The 25,467-nt window shown below is 39.3% G+C and overlaps 1 protein-coding gene across 5 annotated transcripts; it reads right to left on the reverse strand.

The window, feature by feature from the left end:
• Positions 1–222: 222 nt before the first annotated feature.
• CYLD (CYLD lysine 63 deubiquitinase) lies at positions 223–25,467 on the reverse strand. Of its 5 annotated transcripts, none has more exons than XM_058155178.1 (17): positions 25,305–25,465; positions 19,659–20,334; positions 19,010–19,177; positions 17,696–17,801; positions 15,752–15,847; positions 14,534–14,650; positions 12,216–12,598; positions 11,226–11,391; positions 10,482–10,623; positions 9,696–9,818; positions 9,286–9,377; positions 8,872–8,938; positions 7,416–7,548; positions 6,609–6,717; positions 5,642–5,760; positions 5,030–5,246; positions 223–3,907 (listed from the first exon to the last, which is right to left on the reverse strand). In XM_058155178.1, exons 2-17 carry the CDS (start codon positions 20,166–20,168, stop codon positions 3,723–3,725), a joined length of 2,733 nt encoding a protein of 910 aa, XP_058011161.1. In that variant the 5' UTR covers positions 20,169–20,334; positions 25,305–25,465; the 3' UTR covers positions 223–3,722. The 5 variants fall into 5 exon arrangements, with proteins under 5 accessions (XP_058011161.1, XP_058011158.1, XP_058011159.1 ...); XM_058155175.1 differs by having other exon boundaries at positions 18,875–19,177; XM_058155176.1 differs by lacking the exon at positions 25,305–25,465 and adding an exon at positions 25,086–25,294 and having other exon boundaries at positions 18,875–19,177.

Consider the following 25,467-nt stretch of genomic DNA (forward strand, 5'->3'; position numbering starts at 1 on the left):
AGGATAACCCAGGACAGGATTCAGCATAAATAAGCTTTCAGGCTGTAACTGTCAGGTCTGCATGCTTAAGTCTAAAGCTTCTTCAATTATCTTATCACTCTTTTCTCTTGCACCATATACAAAAGCAGTGAGTAAAGTAAAGCACAAAATGTTTTAACGTGGTCATTTTTCCCCCTCAAACTTTGGAACCCTTTCTAGCGTTCTAAATAAATGACACAGCCACAAAAATGATGGGTTTATTAAATATTAGTACAGAAATAATATAGGGTTTCATTTCTTTTCTCGTCTGAAGAAATTAAGGCTTCACACATGCAATCTGAAAAATTTCCTAAGCTCTCAGTTGAGACACTCAGTAGAGGAGACAACGGCATTCAAAACCACAAAACCTTTATTCTTGTTCTTCTAAAAATTGTGCAAGCCAATGCAGAACGTTAAGTTTGTTACAATGGCAGAATAAATAAAACCCAAACCTCGAAAGAGGCAGTTCAGGTCAAGATAAAAATCCAATCCAGCTTTCATATTGATTCAAGCGCTATTCTTCATGACAATCCCAGCCCTGGGGAAACCGAAAAGGCGACACTTTTATAACGTCTTGCTTTACACACCAAAGTCTGTGCGGACATAGAAAACATGATCTCAGAAATGAAACGATTTTCACTTCTGTTGAGTTGCTTCTGCAGGGCCATGGCTTAAAAGTTCACTTCTCATAGTACCGCTGGAGACCTTTTAGAGAGGGGTATCAAAAATGCCAAAATCACAACGGATGAAACAGAAGAGGAAATAGAAAGGGACAGGAAAGGGAGCAATTGCCACGTCTGTTTTTACTGCACTGCACATTCAAAAGGGAGAATCTATCACCAGCGAAGACTTTCCCCTCCGATTGCAACATCAGGAAGCAAACTTATCATTATTTATCAAAACCACCGAACCATATCTCATACACCACCTCTGATGTGATTTGATTTAAAAGGGAGACAAGTTCCCAAGATTCAGCTGGCCACCGGCTTTCTAGACCCTGTTGTTTTATTCAGATCTCGCCTCCCTATAAACTTTTGTCCGCATCCTCAGATGACCCAAGAATGACTTTGGATGATGTAGGGATGGGTTCCAATCCTTATTCTCCACACCCCTGCAACCTGACAAAAAGACGCAGCTTGTTTTCTGATCGGTATCTCTTTCCACTGAGTTCATTACCTGCCCACATTCTTTCATCCTGCTGGTCCATCAAGATTGCCGCTTCCCTCTCAGTCCAAGGCAACTGGAGCTCTCAAACCACAATTTCCCAACTATCTTCTGAGGTTCCCACGAATGCTCAAAGGAAAAGCAGGGTAAGTAGAAACAAGAAGGGCATCCAATCACAAGTTACACAAATGAGAATTAATGCAATGAGTTGGCAGCCCTGCTGTGCAATTAGAAACCATTGAAAAAAGCTTTAGAAGACTAATTACATTCAACACCAACCATCCATCCTAAAATTTTGTTTTTTTTTTATAAAAAAAAAAGATCTACTTCATAACGTACAATCCGTCTCTAGATCATTCATGGGTTTGTTTGTTTTCTCCTCACCTCACACATGCCTTCAGCTACTGTTTTCAAAATGTAGCTAAGGCAACGATAGCAGGTTTTCTTCCATACTGCAGAAAAGCTATTGCAGCTACAGTTCATAAAATTACTCAATACGACATTGAATACTTCAAACAAGCTAGTAATGTTTTGCCATGTACTGAACAGCAAGTCAAATGATTTAACTACACACTGGCTCAATATAATCCTTTGAGATGATAAATGTGTGAGTACAAAACCGAAAGAAAAAAAATACAATGTTTGCCTTCCATTTAATAGACAACAGATTTCATTTCCAAGGCATTCCCTGAGACAAAAAAAATAAGTACACAATAACAACTAGCAACTGTGGTCTTAAACATGCTATTACATATGATGTCTTTGGGGTATATTTATCCCAAATGCACGATATGCTGACTATTGCTCTCACAACCCTATTTTGTAGACACTGGAGTGGGACAACTCGATGCAAGAAACTCACCATGGGCAACTCGCCACGGAACACATCAACAATTCAGTTAATTAAAATAAATTTTAAAAAATATTTTAATTGTTGTCATTCACATTTCATTTTGTCCCTCCTTTGGCATTCTTTAATGATTCTATTCCACTATTTCTTCAATATTAGTGTAGCTCTTATCCCACGGCAAGTTGTTTGTGATGAGTTGTCCGTGGCAAATTGTCGTAGACCTGAAGACAATGTCAAATCCATCCAATCAACATACAGTACCTAAAAGTCCCATTGGGCTCATCAACTATAACGATAAAAGGCAGCCTATTCTGATAGCGAAACAGCAAAGAATATCTTGATGGGATTAAGCTTGACTCATATTCCTTCGGTCAGAACTGTGGAACGAATCTATTAGAAGACTGGATTTCTTGCATAATCCAAATTTGCCCTCTCGATGCAGAAGCATGCAAACCCATAAGCTATTACCTAACAGAACACAGAAAGATAATGTAATGGAGTGGGGTTTTTTAATGATCTCTACGACAGCTCTCGAACTGATATGAATTGATCTCATCCCCTTTTTAACCACACTGAATTGCAAGTTGTCAGAGGGTCTCCCCCCACCCGGTCACTGGAGGAAAGGAGAATAGCCTCAGACCTTCCAAGTAATTGGGTACTTTCTGAAAAATTGACCAAGATTCTTCCCTAAGGCATGCAGAATACATGCTGAAAAAGTTGCCAAAACTCATTGAGAGAGAGAGAGAGAGAGAGAGAGGGAGAGGGAGAGAGAGAGAGAGAAACAGGTTTTCAGGATTCTTCCATTATGGAAATCAAGCTTGAAGACAGCAATGGAATTAATGCCTTTCAGGATTAGCCTTGAAGATGGGCATGTCCATGGAAAGACGTCCTACTGGTTCATCCACACATTTCCAAAATGACCTTACATCAAGCGCATGGAACAGGATTCAGGAAGTTGTGCAAGGGAGGCAAATCTTGCCAAGGGGGGCCATTCCGAGTACTGCTGCAAGGTTGCAAGATCCTTATTCTTCCTTTTCCTGGAAGGTACCCATTTGCTTTCGAAGAAAACCATGAGAATTCTTGGTCCAGGGCTGGACTGGACTGATGAACTGATCACGTATATCTGCATTGATACACTCAACTCAGTGATGTTTTGGGTTTTGTGATTTAACTTATTCCAGGTCAAAATAGGAAGCAAAAGACCCTTGATGCCAAGGTCATAAGGCTGGTCGTACAGACATGATGGATACAACATTGGGAAACATACAACCACCCCATCCACCCCCCAAATATAGTCCTCTTCCTTTAGGCTGTGCAGGATCAGAAGAATCAACAGAAGGCTCCAGAGGGGATGTAATCTTCGGTCTATGTAAACAGTTTCTCTGAAACACAACCTAAACATTACAATCACTTCATTTAGACTTTTTTTTATTTAAACACACACACACACACACACAGTGTCCAAGAGCGAAAACACTTGAGTGTCTTAGCAACACAACACCGCACCATTCCCTCTTTCTGTCAAAATAGCTGTTTCTTCTCTCTAGTTCTTTGATTTCCATACCCTTCGAAGCATCCATTGCCAGCAACAGACGCACAAGCTGAGAAGCCGACAGCTCCATTGAGCTTTCTTGGGCCACAGTTCTAGTCCCTGGCAAGAGGCTCATTTCTCATGAGAGTCCTCCATGTCTTACTTGTACAAACTCATCGTAGGGCTCTGATACATGCACATGTAAGCGTCGCAAAGGAGCCTCCGCGCACAGCCTTGAATTCTCCTCGAGTCCAGAGAGTGCAATTCATCGAGAGACATTTTCAGATACTCGCCAACTTCTGGGCACGGAGTCACTTGAGGGATGTTAAAACCATTTTGACCTCCTTGGGAGAGAAAAGAAGGCAGGACACGGGATTACCCCAGCAGGACAATAAGACAGCCCAAACTATGTTGTTCTGAGATGACCACATGTCTATGGAGACTCTCAAGCATCCAGGTCATGGCTGTCCTCAAAGGTGCTTTTTTTCCAAGAGGCAACTGGACTTTCTGGTTTTTCTTTGAAGACGTTTCACTTTTCATCCAAGAACTGAAGAAGCTTCTTGGATGAGAAGCGAAACATCTTCAAAGAAAAACTAGAAAGTCCAGTTGCCTCTTGAAAAAAAAAAGCTCCTTTGGGAGATGATGACATCTATATGTAATCCCCGGTAAGAAGCATTCTGCTTCACGCCAACTTAAATCTCCAGCCTGTGTCCAAAATTATCCATTATGGAATATACCACGTGAGTTTCACAAAAAGAAGAGTGCAGAGAAGAGCAACACAGGTAATTAAGGGACTGGAGGCAAAAACATGAAGAACACTTGCAAGAACCAGGTTTGTCTACTTTAAGGAAAAGAAGGATTGGGGGTGACATAATGGCAGTGTTCCAATATTTGAGGGGTTGCCACAAAGAAAAGGGGATCAACTTATTCTCCAAAGCACCTGAAGGCAGAAGAAGAAAAAATGGATTGGAGCTAATCAAGGAGAGAATCAACCTAGAATTAAGGAGAAATTTCCTGACAGTGAGAACAATTAATCAGCGGAAGTTGTGGGTGCTCCAACACTGGAGGTTTTTAAGAGACTGGATTAACCATTTGTCTGAAATGGAGTAGGGTTTCCTACTTGAGCAAGGGGTTGGACTAAAAGGCCTCCAAGGTCCTCTCCAATTCTATTATTCTATTATATTGTCTCCTTCAACTTTCCATATCCTGCCACCATCCAATTTCATTTTAGATGTAATTTTTGGAATTCCCTGGCCTTAGTCTACAGCATTAACCTAGATTTTCTCAGCAAGGTGCCCTACAATCTGGGGAACATTGACAAGGTTTCAAATGTAGATGCCATGATTGAAAGGCTGGGGAATGTAGCTTCAACTATGACCTGTCTCACGACAGATGTTAAATCCTAAGAAGTTCATTAATTTAAGGGCCAGGCTAGTAGTTGAAACATCACAAAAGAGAATACATACCATCCCGATCAGCCATGCTATCAAAAAAGAGCCAAGAGGAGTCTTCCTTGCCATATTTAACAAAAGCCACATAGTGGCTTGTCTCTATACAAAGAACAGCAAAGAGGTCCATCTTCTGACAAGGTATGCAGCTGTGCCTCCAATCCCAGTCTGGTAAATCTTTCGGAAGTGACACTGGATTGAATTTATGACTCTGCCTTTTGGGGTGAAGATGAACCTATCATGGGATGGAGGGGAGAAACTTTTAGCAAAGGGAATTACATCCTTGCCCATTTCTGAAAGAACCCAGTTCTCACACAAGACAGCAATAACAAAAACGAAATCCTAGGACAGGGGTCAGCAACCTGCGGCTCTGGAGCCGCATGTGGCTCTTTCATCCCTCTACTGTGGCTCCCTGTTGCTGGTCGGCTCCACAATTAATAGGGCTTTTGGTTAGGACAGATAGAGGAAAAAGGACGCTGTGCTAGGAGGAGACTATGATGGGGATATAGGACTTCCGTTTGGCTCCAGAATTGAACGAGGGCTCCTGGTTAGGACCTCTGTGGCTCTTTGAATGTTTAAGGTTGCCGACCTCTGTCTTAGGACATTTGGGAAAGAAAAGAAAAAAATTACCTGTGTATTGCAAGTTTTGCAAAACTGCTTGATTTTACCAGAGGAAATGTCAGAATCTTCGTAACATTCTCGACATTCATACATCGCAAGTCCTCCACAGATACGACACTGCCTCGGGGCTGCATTTTACAAGAGGAAAAACACCCATTGTACTGGATGCTATCATTCTGAATAAACAGAACCCACATCTCCGTTTTGTTGTTTTTTTAAAAAAAATAGAAAATAAAACTTTTGAGTAAAAAAAAAATTAGCTCACTCCATTCGTGCACAGATATTTCAAATTTAAAGAATGTGTCCTGTCGTATTTGCAAGTTTAGAGTTGTTCTAGATTTTCTATTGAGAATTGAACAGGTGTGGCAGATAGGAAGGAACGGGTGAAAACAAGAGCTGAATGGAGCGGGGGGGAACCCCTCACAATTTCTCCAGGAATTGTTGGAGAAATTAAGTCTTGTTCATTCATAGTGTAAGCCACCCTGAGTCTTCGGAGAAGGGCGGGATATAAATGCAAATTAAAAAAAAATTTAAAAAATTCTGTGTTGATACAGTGGGTGTGCAACTTAAACACATTCCATCAAAATCCTAACAGAATAAATTAGCCCGCAGACAAGCTAGTAAAAGATTATTTCCTAAAGAGTTAGGATATCTGTACCCTTATTTCCTAATGGAAGTCAGAACTTGTTTAGTTTAGAAAGCTGAGAAAAGGTATTACGAACAAAACTGGAGCAGTCTTGGAGTCAACCGTTGGTACGGTTCTGCTAAAGTCTGCAATGAAGATTTCAGACCCTGATTATATTTATGTATATGCATTGAAACAAGATTTTTAGGGTCCACAGCAACTGCATTCTGCATTATTTTGAAGGGCGATTCATTTTATTGATGAAGTATCCAGGTTCATCAAATGTCATGGAATTCATTTCAACTGAAAATTCAGTCTTATCGCACTATCATGAAGCATATTTAAACTTACTGTCTTCAAGCAGGTCTGTGATATTCAATTCCAGAGAAGGGAAAATTTTGTTGAACATTTTGAAGTCCTTGCCAAATCGAGGCATCTGAATTATCAGACACGATGGGGCCTAGTAAAACCCAGCAGAAAAAGGATATATGTTTTAGCCAAGAGACTTCGTTCTCTCTGTTTCAGTATATTAAATCCCGATTGCCCGTGATGTAAAGTTAAAAAATAGCTTTTTCAAAAGCAAGGAACCAAAAAGATCTTACAGTTTGATATACATATAATCAGCCATATAGGTTAGTCCTATCTTTGACTTAAATCTAAAGCAAGGGTGTCCAAATAGGCCGCTTTTAAGACTCGTGGACTTCAACTCCCAGAATTCTGCAGCCTCTGGGTGTTGAAGTCCACTGGTCTTAAAGTTGCCAAGGTTTGACAGTCTGATCTAAAGCAAGAAGGAAACTAATGGGCCTCCAGGTGATGCTGAACTACAACTCCCAGAATCCCTTTTCCACTAGTCATTCACACAATGCAGCAGTCAATTTAAGCTGAGGAACATCTGGATACGTTGAGCTCCCTGCTCATCTTTGCTTGAGCTATTGCACAAATAGCTCAAGCAAAGCATCAAGGAAGTTCTTCTGGTATTTATTGAAGAAGCAAATCTCTCATCCGTCATAATGAAGAGTCACCTCCTAATCAATTAAGATTTTATTGAACGACTGTGGAGACAGTGGCATGCTTCAGATTCTCAAAAGCTGATCAACCGCAGCCAGCAAAATGTGCACTGATTGGTAAAACTATAAAAAGAGGACTCTTTCTCCAAACCTCTGCAAATTTCAAATTGCTGTTGATGAAAGACCATTCCAGTAACTGCTGTATGGTAGGCACTCCAACTTTCTCGTTCTTGTCCATAAAAATCTGATAAAAATAGCAGTCTTGGACTTTTTGCCCTGCCGATCTAAGAAGAGAGAGATAAGTATATTTGACGCTGGGGACACCTGATATTGATTTTCAAAAGTACAATCTGCTACTGCAACCAGATTTGTCTTCAGGGTTACAGCAGCATCCTGCAGCAATCGATTCCTACATCTGGAAAGAAGCCAGATCACTTGGATTTTCCTTTCCAAACCTTTAGTTATAAATATAAGAGTAAATTATTTATTCATATATTTATATCAAATAACACATTCTGCTAGAGAAAAGTTCCCTGAAGATAGGCTCCAACACGAGTCTAAAAGCTCAGAAAACTAAACCTCTGGTCCAGTGGTGAAAACTGAACCAGTTTACTACCGGTTCGCTGGCTGCACATGCACGCTGTGCATGTATGCGCAGTGTGCACCACGTACCAAATGTGAGGTGCACCTGCGCAGTGCACGGCAAAAGGAGGCATGCGGTAAGTAGAATAGCGCACGGGGAGGGTCATCCGCTGTGGTGCGCAATTTTTTTTTTTACTTTTAAAAGCATTTTTTTTGCAACCTATTTGGCCGAAGAGGTTGTAAAAAAATGCTTTTAAAAGTAAAAAAAAAAGCCTCTGACGATCACGCGGCTCAGCTGGGATCCTCAGAGCCTTTTAAAAGCATTTTTTTCTACAACCTTGTCAGCTGAAGAGGTTGTAGAAAAAATGTTTTTAAAAGTAAAACAAAAAAGGCTCCAACGATCACAGGGCTCAGTGGGGCATGGGGGGGGGGGAGATGGATTTTTGCTACCGGCTCTCCGAACCACCCGCCGCCATCGCTACCAGATCAGCCGATCCGGTCCTAACCGGGAACATTTCACCCCTGCTCTGGCCCCAGTGACCAACCCAGATTTGATTCTGGACTAAATTATTCCCTAAACGGATAAAGAGATTATTTCAAAAGTTAAACAGCTGATATGTACCAGTTTGTGAACTATTGAATTTATATTTATATAGAGAGACTGAGTCTATAGATAAGTGCTGCAAGTTGTAATTTAGCAACACTGACCTGACCACAAGTTCTCCACACCTGATGCTATTATAGCAAATACAAGGTTGAGATGTAACTGACATTTATCAGTTAAGCAAGTGAGATGAAACAGCAATAAAAGCTTTTGAAATATCCCCAAGTTCTCAGGATAAAGGCATAGCTAAATGTTCACAATTTACAAAACTAAACACAATTAAAAATAATGGAGATGTTTACAGGGTGTTCCCAGCCATAACTTTTTGTCGGAAATTATCCTCAAGATTATAAATTATAGATAATAAAATAACTCTTGCGGCTTTAAAATTTCTCTTGTGTGAGCCAAGGACTAGGTTTACCTTATTTTTAAGAGTGGTTCTACTCTTAAAATATGATGAAACAAAATATTCAAAAATTCTTCTGGATCTGAAAAAAAAGAGAGAGTTTCGTCAGGGTGTCAAAGCACAGGCAATCAAAAAGAATAATAGCAAAAATACAAAGTTACAAAACACTGCCAGAAACCAAGCCTCAAAACGTGGGTTTTAATAGCAATTAAAAATGTGAACTCTTAACCACATAACTGGGATGATCTGACACTTGTCTTTAATCATTAATCTGTTATTTTAAGCACAGTCTTTAAAACAAGGATGGGCTACCAAATGAACAAAAAGAGGTTTATTGTGGTGCTGGTAAGATCTTATCTAGACTTACATTTAATAACATGAAACATCCTTTCAGTTCTTCCTCATTAACAATATTACGAATGAACTTACCTTTTTCTTCAGATGTGAAGCCTGATGCTGCTTCAACTTTTTCCAGGACCTTTCTCAGCTTCATTATTTTTGTGGCACACACATATCCGTATCTAGAAGATAAAAGATGAAAAGTCTGAAAAAGCACACCGAGCCCCCAAGAGGCAGAATCTGAAGAGGCAACATAGTCCCAAATATTATCTACAACCACTTGATCTGCTGCCCGCAAACCAAAAGGAAAAATAAACAAAAAGAGGTTAAAAACCAGTTAAAAATTGTAGAGGGGCCAGAAGTAGTCAACCATAGCAGGGATTTTCAAGCTTCTTGTCCCGCCTTCCAGAAACCATTTCAAACATCTTCCTGTTTGTAGAAGCTTTTCGATATTTCCCACCAAAGCTGGCATGCATCACAGGTAGCTCATTTGTACTTACATTCGAAGAGGATTTACTATCTCTGTCCGTAGCAGTTCTTGAGTTTCGCTGTAATATTCTACATCATTCTTCTCTTTGGGCCGAAGCAAGACTGTATCCAAAACAGAACTGAATGCAAACAGGCTGAAACAGCAGGGGAAAAAAGTAAGTTTAAAACGGGGGGGGGGGGGGAGAAACCATCTTCAGGTCGAGAACTGTCCCAAAATCTATTGTAGAAAGGGATGTTTTTAACGGATTCTGTGCGATTCTAACAATTATCTGTTTCCAGGAACAGTGTTTACGTTTTGGAAGTGTAATCTGAACCTTGCCAGCAGCTAAGCTCACCGTAATTAAGTCAAATTTCAGACAATTTTGCCTTAGAAAAGAGAATATGAGACATATCAAATACCAAAGGCTCAATCAGCAGAGAAAGAAATAGAAAGGAACACTTGGAACGAGAAAAAAAATCCAGGACAAGAAGTAGTTATTAATTTTGATTGTGTCACTTAAACATAATGCTTTCCCCAAACTGTAAACTAAGATCTGGACACTTATATTATGTCCCTAATATACACCCTTAATGACTACCCTGTTTAATGACCATTCAAAGTTACGAAGGCACTGAAAAACCTCTTGTAGTCCTCACAGATATGACCATCACAGTCATATTGATCACATTTTGGGCATTTCACAAAAATATCATGCAGATGCCATTAGGTTCTGTGTAACTTCGTTGAATTTTAAAAATGCATATTGTGTGTTTTCTTCATCTTAGGCTTGAAATGCCTGAGTTTTTCTTTTATTTACCAGAATAAGGTGGAATCTAAGTAGCAGGAGTTATAATGACCCTGGATCCCCTTTTTCTTTCCAATCATTGTTTCCAATCCTTCTTTCTCCATTTTTGGAGGAGTGTTTTCTTCAACAACTTCACTGAGATAGCCTCCAAAAGCTGAAAAACAAATCAGGAAATTAAAGCTACATCTATACTCTTTCATAATCCCACATTAGCAACAAGCACAATGGAAATATCAAAAGCCCAATACGAAGTCTAGCAAAGTGACCAGCATTGTTTTGACAGAAACATGTACACTTATTTCAGTGGTGGGTTTCAAAATTTTTTTTACTACCGGTTCTGTGGGCTTGGCTTGGTGGGTGTGATATGGCTTGGTGGGCGTGGCTTGGTGGGCATGGCAGGGGAAGGATACTGCAAAATCCCCATTTCCTCCCGATCAGTGGGACTCAGGAGGCAGAGAATAGATGGGGGCGGGGCCAGTCAGAGGTGGTATTTACCAGTTCTCCGAACTACTCAAAATTTCTGCTACCGGTACTCCAGAACTGGTCAGAACCTGCTAAAACCCACTTCTGACTTATTTCGCACAAATGTGCACATATATACAAGCTTAAAGCCAGAAGCACACACACACACACACACACACACACACACACACAGAGACAACTTCCTTGATCGTTAGAAATGGTTTCCCCCCCCCCCCCAATTCGGAATTAAAGCAAAGTTGGACAGAGAAAGAGAGAGAGAAAGGTAGACCACACCTAAGGAATTGCAACGTTCAATCTGATTGGACACCGGCTGCAATGAAGCAAATCTGGAATCGGGTCGACAGCTCTTCAGTTTGACAAAAAGAGCTTTCTTTGGTGCGCAGGTAAAGTAACGAGTCCCTCTAAAAGTCCCATCGGTGCAACCTGCACATTCATCTTCCTGAAAAAAACAAATGAGAAATTTGCACTTCTCGGTCAATGCTCACACCTATAGAAATTGTAGTGATACGAGACACTTTCATCCGTATAACCTAGCTAAATGGCGGTCACAACACTTACGCTTCCCGACTCAACGCTCGAACAGCACACTCATATCATCCACACAATTTCTGATGAAACCACGAAGCTTAAACATGGCTCCTAGTGAGATCACGGTTTCCTTTGATGTAGTGTCCCTAGTTACCTCCGTCCCTCCCCACTTAGCACAATGGGTCTTAGAACCGCTAGTCCTTGACTTACAACCAGTCATTCAGTGACTGTTCAGAATTACAATGGACCCAAACGTGACTTACGACTCGGCTTTGAAGTTCCAAAGTCCAGACACAGACATACACACACACACACAATCATGTGACATTTTGGGCCCTTGGTAATTGGCCTGCATTTATGGCTGTTTGTCTGCCGTCACATGACCACAATTTCAGGCATTTTTGCCGGAAACCAGCTTTTATTTCCTTCAAAAATTGCCTTGTAGCTAACGACGGGTTCACTTAACAACGGCTGCAAAAAAAAAATCATTAAAATTGGGTCTGATCACGTGGAGACCTATATTACGACCATCATGACTTACAACCGTAACTGCAGACTTATTTACGGTCGTAACTCAAAGGCTATCCGTATATCAGAATTCTGAGCTGGCTTCAGCCTGGCAGTATGTTTTCCACCTGGCCTGACGTCAAGAGTCAAGCTGTAGCCAGGAAAGATCCTGCAGGGTAGAGATGGACAAGAATTGGCCCACAGATTTGCAAATCTGACCGTAATTACCAGTTCAAGCCCGGCTAACACTTCGTTGACCCCTGGCGGCTGCCCGATCCAACGGATGACTCCGTAGAAGGGAGGATTCTCTTTCACTTCCGCTAAAGAGCCAGCTTCGAGGCCATGCATGTTGATGGGGGCTACTGTGGCTGGTGGGCTCTCCTGGGTTGGCCCGGAAGTCCCTTCTCCAATAACCGACTGAACAGATAAGGAGAGGGGGCTGTGCGATATAGAACTGTTGGTGGTGCTTGACATCTTGGTTAGGCTGAAAGGCAGGGAATGGAATCTGTTTTCGGAAGATAAACTATTTGACGGGGCAGGCTGCAGCGGTGGGGAAGAATTTCCAAAGCCAGAAGAGGAGTCGTTGAGTGATTTTGCAGAATCTTCAGCCACTGTTGAATTGGAGGTAAGCAAAGAAACCGCCACAGATTACAAATTACGACTTTTATTAAGGTACCTGAACTGATGTAACGCACTTTTCACATAAAAATGAGTAAAATGTGCTGGAATCTCTCTCTTTCTCTGACTAGATTCTCTCATGTACGAATAAATTGCTTTAAAACGGTTTATTGGCACTTGCTAAGCACAATGAGCTAACAGGTAGATTTTACTAATATTATGATCAAAGACTATAACCAGTTGTGGGATTCAAGTAATTTAACAACCGGTTCTCTGCCCTAATGATTTCTTCCAACAACCAGTTTGCCAAACTGCTCAGAAAGTTAACAACCGGTTCTCCCGAAGTGGTGCAAACTGGCTGAATCCCACCACTGACTATAACCAAGAATCAGAGCTTCTGCTGCTATACCAATCAGCAAACCGAATAAAACTTCATAAATAATTATTACAAAGTTTCTTAGTGATAGATTACAGCAGGTGACAGCAATTCCAAACTTGGGTGGAAAAAACTGGTATCCTGGACTCATTCCAAGTTCACACAGAATATCATGAGAGCTTAATACATGATCCAAATAAATTGGGTATTGTCCCTCAAGTTTTCTCAGACTCCTACACTCTATGGCAGCTGGGCACAGCAGAACAGCTGATGTGACAACAAAAAAATCTTGAACATAAAAACCTTTGAAGCTGCAATTCCATCTTATTCAACACATTTAAGGACTATTTAATATTCAAGGGTTAGTGTGCATTTGGTGTCAGCTATTTAAAAATCAAGGCTTATTGGTCAACTTTAAGCTATTTGCTTAAAAATGCTATTCTACATTGTGCAAGCTAGGGAATTCTGGGAGTTGAAGTCTATGCATCGCATAGTTGCTGGGAAACAGTGCTCTAGATCTTAATAATCGGGAAGCGAAGATTTACCGGGAAACGAAAATGAAATCTACACCTCTCGTGAATTCGTACAATCAGTGGCGGAGAGGCCCTAAAGGACACATTCACCAACTTGTCTCCTGAAGACACATAAATAAATCATGAGTCAAAGCTCAGTACATGAGGTCACAAGCTGGTATAATAGCACATTACTATTTATAAGCCTCTTGCACGCTCTGCCTGCAACCCAACTGGTTTAATAAACAGAGTAAGATCAAGCTGTCATGCAATGTTGGGCATTTTCTACCATGACTGAGAAATTACCATAAAACCTGGGCTGAAGGAAAAGTCTTCAGTTATCTGACAAACTGCAGCCATGAACTAAGGAACTGGGAGTTAACCAAAAGAGATTTAGATTCCCCCCCCCCCCCCAATCATCTTAAAGCCATGCGACTGCTACTACAAGGAATTGCTTAAAAAAAGAAGAAAAAAAAAGTCAAGGGCAACTTTCAAAAGCCGTTTGTGATAAGTTGCTGAATCCAATGAGAGTGTAAAATAATTCCTCTGAGGCAGGGGTGAAATCTAGCAGGTTCTGGAGAAACAGTAGTGGAAATTTTGAGCAGTTCGGAGAACTGGTAGCGGAAATTTTGAGTAGTTTGGAAAACTGGCAAATACCCCCTCTGGCTGGTCCCAGAGTGGGGTGGGACTGGAAATTTTGCAATATCCTTCCCCCAGGAGTGGGGAGGGAATGGGGATTTTGCAGCATCCTTCCCCTGCCACGCCCACCAAGCCACACCCACAGAACTGGTAGTAAAAAAAATTGGATTTCACCACTGCTCTGAAGTAGTGTTGTGAAGTACTATTGTGGAAGTAAGTAGTGGATTATGGACCATGCTCATCTTGACTCAAAGCAGCAATACAAGGAAAGCTGCAGTTTGGGGTGGGGGGAGGATGCATCAGAGCGCATCCAAAAATATAGGTCAATACAGTTGTCAGAATTCTCTGCATCATTAGTTGTATTTTGTTACTACATCTGTGATCAAAATCCAATTTGTTACCTTCATCGATGTACCATGTATTTTTTGATTTTGGCTGTGCTTGGGAATCTACTGAGGAGCCATTTAAAGCGTAGAAAAATTCTGTTCTGTTTCTGTTTCCAGGATCAGAGAGTGCACCTGAAAAACAGGCCATGTCAGAAGGGAAGAATATACACAAGTAAGCTTTGATGTTGTTAGGAAAGTCTGTAAAACTGCTTCAGAGCTGTACAACTTTTATGGAAGAAACACAACCACAGGTTGTCGGGTCCAATCACTGCAACACTGCATGATTTCATACGGTCCGAACCCTTTAACCAAACAGCTCTGTTCGCAGCTTACATTTCAAGCTATGCACCTAGTACCCTTTAGAAAGCAAAGCTACATCAGGTAATAATTCTTACTCTAGAACTAAAAGAAAAAGACGATTCAGAATTTTATGTGGTTTGGAAAAAATGGTACTTGGACAGATAATAGAAATAAAAATTGGAAATATACCTAAGGCTATTGAGGATTAGATATTGAATATATATAATGTATATATCGTATGGAATGTTGATCCGAAACATATAAAAATGACACAGTCTGTTGACTATGTACTAGAGTTATGTAAAGGAAAAAATGTAATAAAAATTATTTAAAAAAGAAAAAAAAAGAAACTGTTTTCTCAATAATGTCCACAAGATTAATACCACATACGGGTCACTGATTTCAGACGTAATATTTTAGAAGGAATGAACATCGGTAGGCTGTTTAAAATTACATATCGCCAAATCCCCAAAACTCTTGATTCATACATCATAGCCATTGTCTGTCTGTCTGTCTGTCTATCTTACCTTTCTCTCTTACCTATCTATCTGTCTGTATCTATCTCAGCTATCTTTCATCCAACCATTTAGGAAGTCCTTTAAGTATCACTCCGAGAACTCCAATCATAATTGGTATAATAGCAAATTTATTTTTCCAGATAGATAGATAGATAGATAGATAGATAGATAGATAGATAGATAGATAGAGATAGAGATAGATATATAGATATAGATATCAATTAAAATTGCTGATATGTTCAAACCTTTATAAGGAACACAATAAAGAACACATTAAATATCTTCACTGATGTTGATGGAGAGACTGTTTAGTAGTCACACTTGCCTTTAAATAGCAACATAAGGAGATTGCACATGGCAATCCTCATTTAAGAAACAACACTGTAAGGTTCACTGAAATGTTGAGTCAAAGTACCTGTAGACTTTGGCTTGCTATGACCGAAAGTTTTGTCACCACCACCCCTGGAAGTATAAGCGAGTTTGGGAGGTCTCCTGTCCTGAGACACGGCCTCTAAAACAGAGCAGAGTTTAAAGTATAAGAGCACGCTATACAACAATATAATGTATTAGTTTCAAAACGTTAATCAAAAATAGGAGAAACATTAGACATTTCTCAGGAGGGCTAAAAGTCCTGATGTATAAGATTTTACAGGTAGAGATAAGCCAAACTGTAACATGATACCTCAATTATAATACCTGTCATAATGGAACTATAATATAAGCTACAATTCTCCAGGAAGGATGTGGAAGATTGTTTTTTTTTAAAAATGGTTAATGATTAAATATTAAATAAGGGCTTTCTCAGATGGCCACTGTTGGAACAGTTTGTCAGACTAAATAAATCTTTATACTAATACAGCTGAGCAATTCTAATGTTTTCTTACACCTATCTGAATCTCATATATCTCAAATTCAGCCAATAAAACCTTAGGTTCAGTTTACATCTACAAAGCTTCTGTCTTTGTCCTGACCAAGCCAAAAGGTAAGACTCCTAATCCAGCTGTCCTTTCCCTAGAAATATATGATCTGCTGGCTGCAAAGACTGCTCATATATTTCAGTTTCCTTGGCAATGCAGCCAAGTAAATAGTTTCATCGCCAGTGTCGAGTTTGAAAAAGGGCCGTCTAGTAACACAAGATTCTATGGTTTCTTGCTAAGCAAGTCAGCTAATCTCAGTAGATCCTGTTCAAGTCACTGTACTCCTCCAATGCAAAGCAGCTGACTCATGCATGCAGCATAGGGGTTACAGTATTATTAAAGCTTTGTGAATAGAAAAACTGGCACTCTAATAATATGGAGAAAAGAACAGATTGCCTGTGGTTCCGAGCCCTTGCAAACACCAATTCTTTGATCAGAGCATATGTGGGCATCATTAGAACATATTCCTTTTAAAGGAAGTGTAACAATCCCATAATCCAATACACAAACGCTGTGCAAAAAAACAGAATCACCTGGAGAGACCTTATGCATTATTTCTTAAGTGTTCTTAAGCAGCCTTTAAATCATTATGCATAATTATTCACAAATGTGAACTGCAGCCGCATCGTTTCCATTCAACACTGTTCCGGTTGCCTAGCCCACACACTATCCTACTAAACAAAGACAATTTCTCAAGTAGAAAATTCACTGCCAGATAATGGGGCTTTCAGTTCTTAAGCTTTATCATCTGGAAATAGTTGAGAAGGCCAGCATCCCATTAAGACAAATATATTTGCCTTGCAACAGTTCCTTTGGTGACTGTTCAAAGTTACAACGGCACTGGGGAAAAATGACAGTTTTTCACTAACCGTTGTAGCATCCCTATGGTCACATGATCAAAATCCAGATGCTTGGCAACTGACTCATGGTTATGACAGCTGCAATGTCCCGGGGTCATGTGAGCCACTTTTTGTGACCTTCTGACAAGCAAAGTCAATGGATTCACTTAACAACCGTGATATTAACTTAGCAACTGCACTGATCACTTAATAACTGTGGCAAAGTTGTAAAAAGGGGCAAGACTCATTTAACATCTGTCTCACTTAGGAACAGAAATTTTGGGCTCAGTTGTGGTCATAAGTCACGGACTTACCTGTAATGCATTGTTGTAGCATCTCTTAATGAGTTTATGGGGGGAAAAAATACATGACATTTTAAAGATTCTGAAAACATTTCCAGAATTAAAAGGAAATGCACATTATCAAAAAAAACAAACAAACCAAAAAAAACCCCAACACCAAGTAATATAGTAGACATTCAAATATCTACTTTAAGAATGAACTGCAAAAGGCCAAATTTTAATCAAATCTAAAACTAGAACCAGACATTAATCAACTTGCTAAAATCTGGAAACTCTTCTCAAAATCAAAATAAAATATTACCTGGGATAACATCATTGATATGCAAAAGAAGTGTGCTTTCAACACTTGCAAAACTACAGAGCTGTTGTCCATTGTATCTTCCATCCCAATTTCCAATTGGATTATCCTAAAAAGCATTTTATAACATGTTTATCCTTATAACTCAACAGAACAGCTGAAAGCATTCAAGAAAACCAAGATGTTACTAAAATTTGCAAAGGCAATGCAAAGCTAAGGTTGAAAGCACAAACCATCACAAAAAAAGGCAGATTCTTGTAATGCTGGCAACCCATCTCTCACAGACAGAAACACAAAAGAATTTGTCTACTAATAATCATGTCGCTATTAAGAAAAAACTGCCAATTACTGAGGTACAAAGCCCAGTTTGTAAGCAATTAGAGAAGTTACACAAACATAGCCATTCTCATTGGTTACCGAGAAAATAGAAAGGTTGAGGAGAAAGTTTACTGTTTTGATCTTTCATAGTTCTAAGTGGAACCAAGTGAGGCTATGCAAGCACAACCCATTATATTCAGTGTGCAAACAACATTTTGCTACATCAAATGCTTATGGATATTTTGCCAAGTAGAACATTTGATTTCAGTATTTTTACTTGGAAGCTACTGTATGTTTTCCAATTATAGAAACAAACTTCAGGACATAAGTGAGGAATAGCAAGTACTATTATTGAAGTGCTCTTGAGCATTACAAATTAAGAGGTGGAATTCAAATTCATCCCAAACAGTCTTTTTATATTTCTTCAAGAGGCTAAAACCTACATACGTCGCCACTTTTCTCAGAAAAGAACTGAGTTCAATAAAACAGGCTCATCATTAGAATCAAGAACAATTTTTTTTAAAAAAAAACTTGGCAAGTCATTTTGAACAATAAGAAAATCCTGTTAAAATCATATGTAATCTTGCTCATTGTTTGTTGCCCAACAAAGTAATATTGTACTGTAAGATTCAAATGCCCTAGAGGAGATTCTCTGGTGTTATACTGTAATCCAAGAAGCATGATTATCCCACCCCCCAAAAAGCAAATTAACATACATTTTATCTGATACTAAAAAATACACTAGAGTGATTTACACATGGCAACAACTGCATAAGTAGCTTTTAAGGATTCCACCCACCAGCAATATTGCATGTACTATTTTAAACACACATGCAAAAAATCATAAAAATCTTGGTTTCTTACCATGTCCACTCCAACAACGTATCCTAAACTCTCGTTTCCTGGTATGACATCACAGAATATAACTGTCCCATACTCTATATTCTTCCCTATCTTCACAGAAACCCTGGAGTTGAGCTCCAAAGGAGGAAGGTCTACCTGCATTGAGTCAACTGGAGCTGCATAGTCATTCTCCAGTTCATTGTCATCATCTTCCATCAGTTCTAGTTTGTCTAGTGCAACAAACACTCCACAGTCCTCATCACATCTGAACAGCTGTTTGCCTTGGTACTGTCCATCAGTAAAGCCCTGACCACGACCTTCTTCCTGTATTTACAAAAGGAAAAGAAAAATGAATTGCGAAGTTCAGCCAAATGTTGAGCTGAGGAAGGCCCCAAGTTTCATAACCTTGATAGAAATTGCAACTCAAGAGAAGACCTTAGATTAGAGAGACCTGTTTCGCGCAATGTGCTGAACCACCATAAAAGAGTTTATTTTTTAGCGTAACAAACTGCAGGGATCCAGCAAAATGAGAAATTGAAATTTATGCAAAGATATTCATAATAAAAGCAACTCATGCCTGGCACGCGGGCATTCTCTCAACATGACCTACTTCAGCTATGTTGCAAGGATAAAATGGTATGGACCATCCCACACAATCCATCAATCCTAAAAGGAAGACAGGGATAACAAATGTAATGAATGAATTAAACCTAACGCTTTGCGGGTTTTCAGAATGGCACGCTCAACTATACCAGAAAGTATATTTCATCAATGTACATTTAAAAAAAGGAAAGAGAATCCTTACCAGAAGCTCCACTCCGAAAAATATACCCGACAGAGATCTCTCTTGTATTAAGGGTCCTCTAAAACGAACTATTCCAGGGTATTTCTCTTCTCCTGATCTCAGCTGCACTTTCACTGGGGAACCAACATCGATGTGGAGACCCTTACGCAGCCTGCTTCTGCTTTTAAATATACTGTATCTTTCCTCACAGTTGGTGATGGCCAACAGCAGCTCAGCTCGTTTTTCATCTATATCGACGACCTCTTTCTCGTCAACGTACAGGACCACGTGGGGCTGTTCCAAAATCTTGATTCCTACTTGAAGCTTCTTGCTTTTGGATGAAGGATTATTCCTGATGTGCCCACTGGAAGACCTGTCTTGAATAAACTGACCAATGCTACCTTTAGGTATTTTTAATAGCTTCTGCGTCTGCTTGTCTATAATGCTACATTCCTGAAGAAGCAAATAAAATATACGCTCTTCCCAATATGGAGAGGTCACTTTCTCTTGACTCCACAAACCTGAAGTCATTGTGGTTCAAGCTTTGTAAAAAGATGGAAAAGAAGAATCTTTAAAAGAAACTTAAGTTGGCAGCATAATTGTAAATGAGGGCTTTTTTTAAAAAAAAGTTCCAGTTCCAATAATGACTTAATTTTCTTCATTCATGTCCTACTGAGCTAAATCCAGAATAGATGACCTGAAGCATAAAAATAAAGGGAAACATCATTAGAGGCTAAAGGACACCATAGTAAGAGTAAATATGAATATGAATAATAAAGGACAGGAAAACAAGACACTTTTGACAGCAAGCATCACCACTGATTTTTATAGACCTATGACAACATCCAGCTGGCAAGAATGAGAACATGTTTTGATAGCTACAAAGGTCATGCTGAAGAATTTCTCTGCACAATAAAATTGACTGACTAATAGGTTCACCATCACACCACCGCCACCACAGAACTGACCATGTAGGTTTTAGCTTTGCAATCCTTATTAGTATCTTGAACTGAGTGGACAGCTGCTCTCACAAATAAGAGCTTTTCCATCCCCCCTTTTAGTAATCAAAACATTTTTGAATTTTTTTGGGGGGAAAAATAAAGGTAAGGCAGGACTTTTGTTAATCTCACAATCCGACTATAGAGGAAAAATTACAAAAATATATGTTTAGGTAGTACTTAGAATAACACATTTTTTGCAAATATGGTATCATGAATATTTATGGAAATATCTGAGTGGCAGCATGTCTATACCCTGATTCAATCAGAATAATCTCTTAAGGAAGATATGCTTCCAAATAAAAATCAAGCTAAATAACATTAGACAAAAAAATCTGTAAAACTATTAAGCAATTGGAAAGCCATCAATGTACTTCATAGTTTATTTACCAATAGAAGTCAAGATGCAAAAGAAGAATCACATCTGTAATCATTTGGAATTGAGACACTTGATCATTACCTAAAATAAACTCCACATATCACTTATCTTTCAGTTTAAGTAGAACTACAAATAATACATTATTATACACCAGCATTTCACAAAAGCAGTATTTTTTTCCTCTTAAGTATGCAAACAAATGGAAGCATCCCCTCAATCTTGGGAATAGGGATAGAAAGAAAAAAAAGAGGTAATTGAGAATGGAAAACTTTTTGAGGAAAGGCTAGTGTTATTTTCGGAAAGCCTAGGAGGTACAAAGACTTAAAACACCAGTAATTAACAGCTGCAATGAACAGCCAACTTCCAAACTTCATTAAAAGAAGGAACCTTAGGGTGTAATGTTTGAACCAAAGATCAATAAAGGGAATTGAAACAAAGGGTTCAATTATGAGCCTGGGAGGCAAAAGAATGGTTTAAAAAAAATAGTTTTTTTTTTCTCCTCCATGTCAAGCACAACTATCTAAATGATCCAACCACATAAGGGGGAAAGCAGAAGTCACTCTGACACCAAAGTTTGTTTCGTATCCAGTGGTTATTTTATTTTCATAAAATTTTACGGATTGTATAGAGTTGCAGGCCACCCAGAATCTGTTCAAAATTGACTGTATAGAAATGCTATGAACAAATAAGCATCCACCAGTAAAAACTGAGGTTCAATGCACCTTTCAAGACTGGTCTATGGTGAAAAAACTATCATTGCCACACACTTGAACCAGAAAATAATGATTTAGAAAAGACAAAATAACAGATATAAAACTCTGGTTTCTCCCCAAAGAACTATTAACCAAAGTTTTACTTTTAGTGTGGGGAAAACTGCAGCTCACTGCTAATTTGTGGTTCAGTATGACTTATGCAAAGAGACTCCATGTGATCTTAAGACTTGCATATATACATTTAAGCTCACTAAATAAAGACATGAACCACTTCAGTCTGAAGTTTCAGCTTGAGCAAACCAGCCACTCCATCCTGGCTTATGTTGCAGAAACAGATTCTAGTCCACAAAGGCTTCTGCCACAATACAGCTGCCGTTTTGTGCAGGCTAACTCACAATGAAGCAGGACTGAACTTGATAGACTTTATTCCAGAACAGGCATGATCGTGATTCCCCTATAAATCTCTTTCTGTTATGTGATATTGTGACCTCAGTATTTGTTTCCTCATTGCAAAAGACAAACCCAAGAACTCTGCTGAAGTAATGTAAGTACTATAAGAAGAAATATTTTTATAATATAGATATGCACACACACACACACCAAAAAAAAACCCACCATTCTTCAGAATAAATATTTTAAAAGAATGAAATCACAGAACCTTTGTCTGTTTTTAAGTATAGGATATCTATAGAAAAGTTAACAACTTTCTGAGTGAAAAATCTTAAGATCCTGGCTAGAAGTAAACTAGATCCCCTTTTTTGATTCATTACCCTGAAGAAAACAAATGAAATGAAAAATGATGTGTGTTTGGCTGGCATAAATACATACATACACACAGAAACACACATACATATACAGTACATACACACACACACACATACACATATACACATATATTTATGCATATATGGTACACATATGGATAGATACAGGCAAATGGGCACATATACACATATTCTCATAAACACACACACACACACACTTTAGGCAGTTTTGTCAACCTACCCAGAAGGCTCCTCAAATGAGAAAGTGAAACCAGAAAGGGAAGACAAGGGGAGGAGGTAGAAAACTTTATCTGAAATTGTACACAAAGCATATTCCAAACATTTTAAGGAGCTCCCTCTATGTCTCAAGCACAGAAAGGTGTGTGTGTGTGTGTGTGTTTATATAATGGAGAAGCCAACCTAAAGGAAATAGTCAGGGGGAGCAGCTGCCAGCACCATCATAACAACGTGAAGAATAACTTTGCCAACTAATTGCAAGAACGTGAAAATTCAACAGGAAACAAACAGCAAACAGTCGCCTTTGTAGTGAAAAGGATAAAACAACTGACTGTTTGATCAGAGACTGCAGCAAAATTTCACAAGCTAACCTCAAGCAACCACATGACCAACTTGCAGAATTATTCATTGGAAACTTTGCCAAAAGTATGAATTTGAATGTAGCGGGGGGGGGGGGGGAAACCAGCTTCCTGGGATCCTCAAGTTGGGAAGGTTTTGGAGAAACAACAGGTTAAGGTTTTATGGGACTTTTAAGATCCTAAAGGCATCTTGTTCATCACATGCCTGCTACAACAGTTACTAAAAAGAAAAAAACCTGTTTGGTTGACATTGCTTTTCTGGGTCATGCTAGAACTGAGGAAAAACAATTGGAAAAAATTACAAAATATTGGGACGTGCAGATCGAAGTTGAATTCTTATGGGAAAAGAAATTTGCCATTATACCAATTTGATTGGAACCCTCTGAGTGATACTTAAAGGACTTCCTAGGATGGTTGGATGATAGATAAATGAGATATAGATAGATAAGATAGATAGGATGGATAGATAGATTGGATGGATGGATGGATGGATGGATGGATGGATGGATAATAGAGGGAGGGAGGGAGAGAGAGAGAGATGACTGATAGATTGATAGAGATAGATAGATAGATAGAGGCAGATAGATATAGAGATAGCTATAGAAACAGACACACTGACAGACATGATAGATAGGCAGATACACATGGATTGGATAGATAGATATAGACAGACACAAACTGACAGAAATACATAGATGATAAATAGATCTAATCTATCAATTTATTAAATAGCCTGCCTTTATCGCTTTTTATAAATAACTCAAAGGTGGCAAACATACCCAATATTCCCTTTTCCCCACCACAACAACCCTGGGGGGAGGATTGGACTGAGAGAGATAGAGGACCGGCCCAAAAGTCACCCATGAATTCATCAGACATATATAAACCTAATTTTACAAAACAAACCCCAAAACCCTGGCTTGGAACTGCTTCCGTCCTCAAACCTTAACCATCCTTAGGTCCTTGGTTAGAACTTGAATGACTAAATTCCCACCAGTCTCAAACAACAATAACAACAACAATAATGATGTCCAAGAATTTTATAAGATACATCAACAAACTGCAGCTTCCTGCAATAACACCAGCGGAACTGCAAAAAACGGCGCTACTTGGAACATCGTACATCTCAAGAAGGTACTTGGTTGATACCTAGGATGCTGGCAGCACCAGTCAATGGTATTTGTGATGCATTTGTGAATGTTCAGTTGACTGAGTTTCATGTTTAATGAATAAAGATGATGATGATAATGATAATGATGATAATAATAATACTAATAACAACAACAACAACTAGGATGCTGGCAGCAACCCGTATCAACCATCAGCACCAGTCAATGGTATTTGTGATGCATTTTGAATGTTCAATTGACTGAGTTTCATATTTAATGAATAAAGTAAATAATAATAACAGCAATAATAATAATGATAATGATAATAATGATAATGGTATTTGTAATGCATTTTGAATATTCAATTGACTGAGTTTCATATTTAGTGAATAAAGTAAATAATAATAACAACAGCAATAACAATAATGATAATAATGATAATGGTATTTGTAATGCATTTTTGAATGTTCAGTTGACTGAGTTTCATATTTAATAAATAAAGTAAATAATAACAACAACAGCAATAACAATAATGAAAATGATAATAATGATAATGGTATTTGTAATGCATTTTTGAATGTTCAGTTGACTGAGTTTCATATTTAATGAATAAAGTAAATAACAACAACAGCAATAACAATAATAATGATAATAATGATAATGGTATTTGTAATGCATTTTTGAATGTTCAGTTGACTGAGTTTCATGTTTAATTAATAAATAATAATAGTAAAATAATAATAATAATAATAATAATAATAATAATAATAATAATAATAATAATAATAATAGCGCCCCCAAAGCCCCCATTTGAGGGGCCCCCGTGTGTCGCCCCCCCCCCTCACGCAAGCGAGTCGGGCCGGCCGCTTTTCCTCTCAGGCCAGCCTACCTCGCAGGGCTGTTGTGCAGCGATGTCGAAGAAGCGCTTCGCCGGCCGCCGCAGTCTTTTGTTTTTTTGGGAGTGGGGGGAGAAACGTGACCCATAGAGGACCCCGAAGGAAGGAGGGCGGAGGGACCGAGCCCGCCGCGACGCGTTTCCCCCCTCAGCGCCATGGCCGGCGCATCCCGCTCCCGACCGGCTACGATTCCGGCCGCTTCCCGCCATTACCGTTCTCTCCTCCCTTCGCAGGAGGCCGCAGCGGGGCTTCTTCGCCTCCCGGCGCCCCGAGGGGAAGGAGGGGAGCGACGGCGACGACCGCCACCATCCCCATCCCCTCAGGAGCTTCGCCGAGCGGCTTCGCCGAGCGCACCCTAACCCCGTTGGCTGGGTT

This window comes from Ahaetulla prasina, chromosome 12 (assembly GCF_028640845.1).
Source record: "Ahaetulla prasina isolate Xishuangbanna chromosome 12, ASM2864084v1, whole genome shotgun sequence".
NCBI classification, from domain to species: domain Eukaryota; kingdom Metazoa; phylum Chordata; class Lepidosauria; order Squamata; family Colubridae; genus Ahaetulla; species Ahaetulla prasina.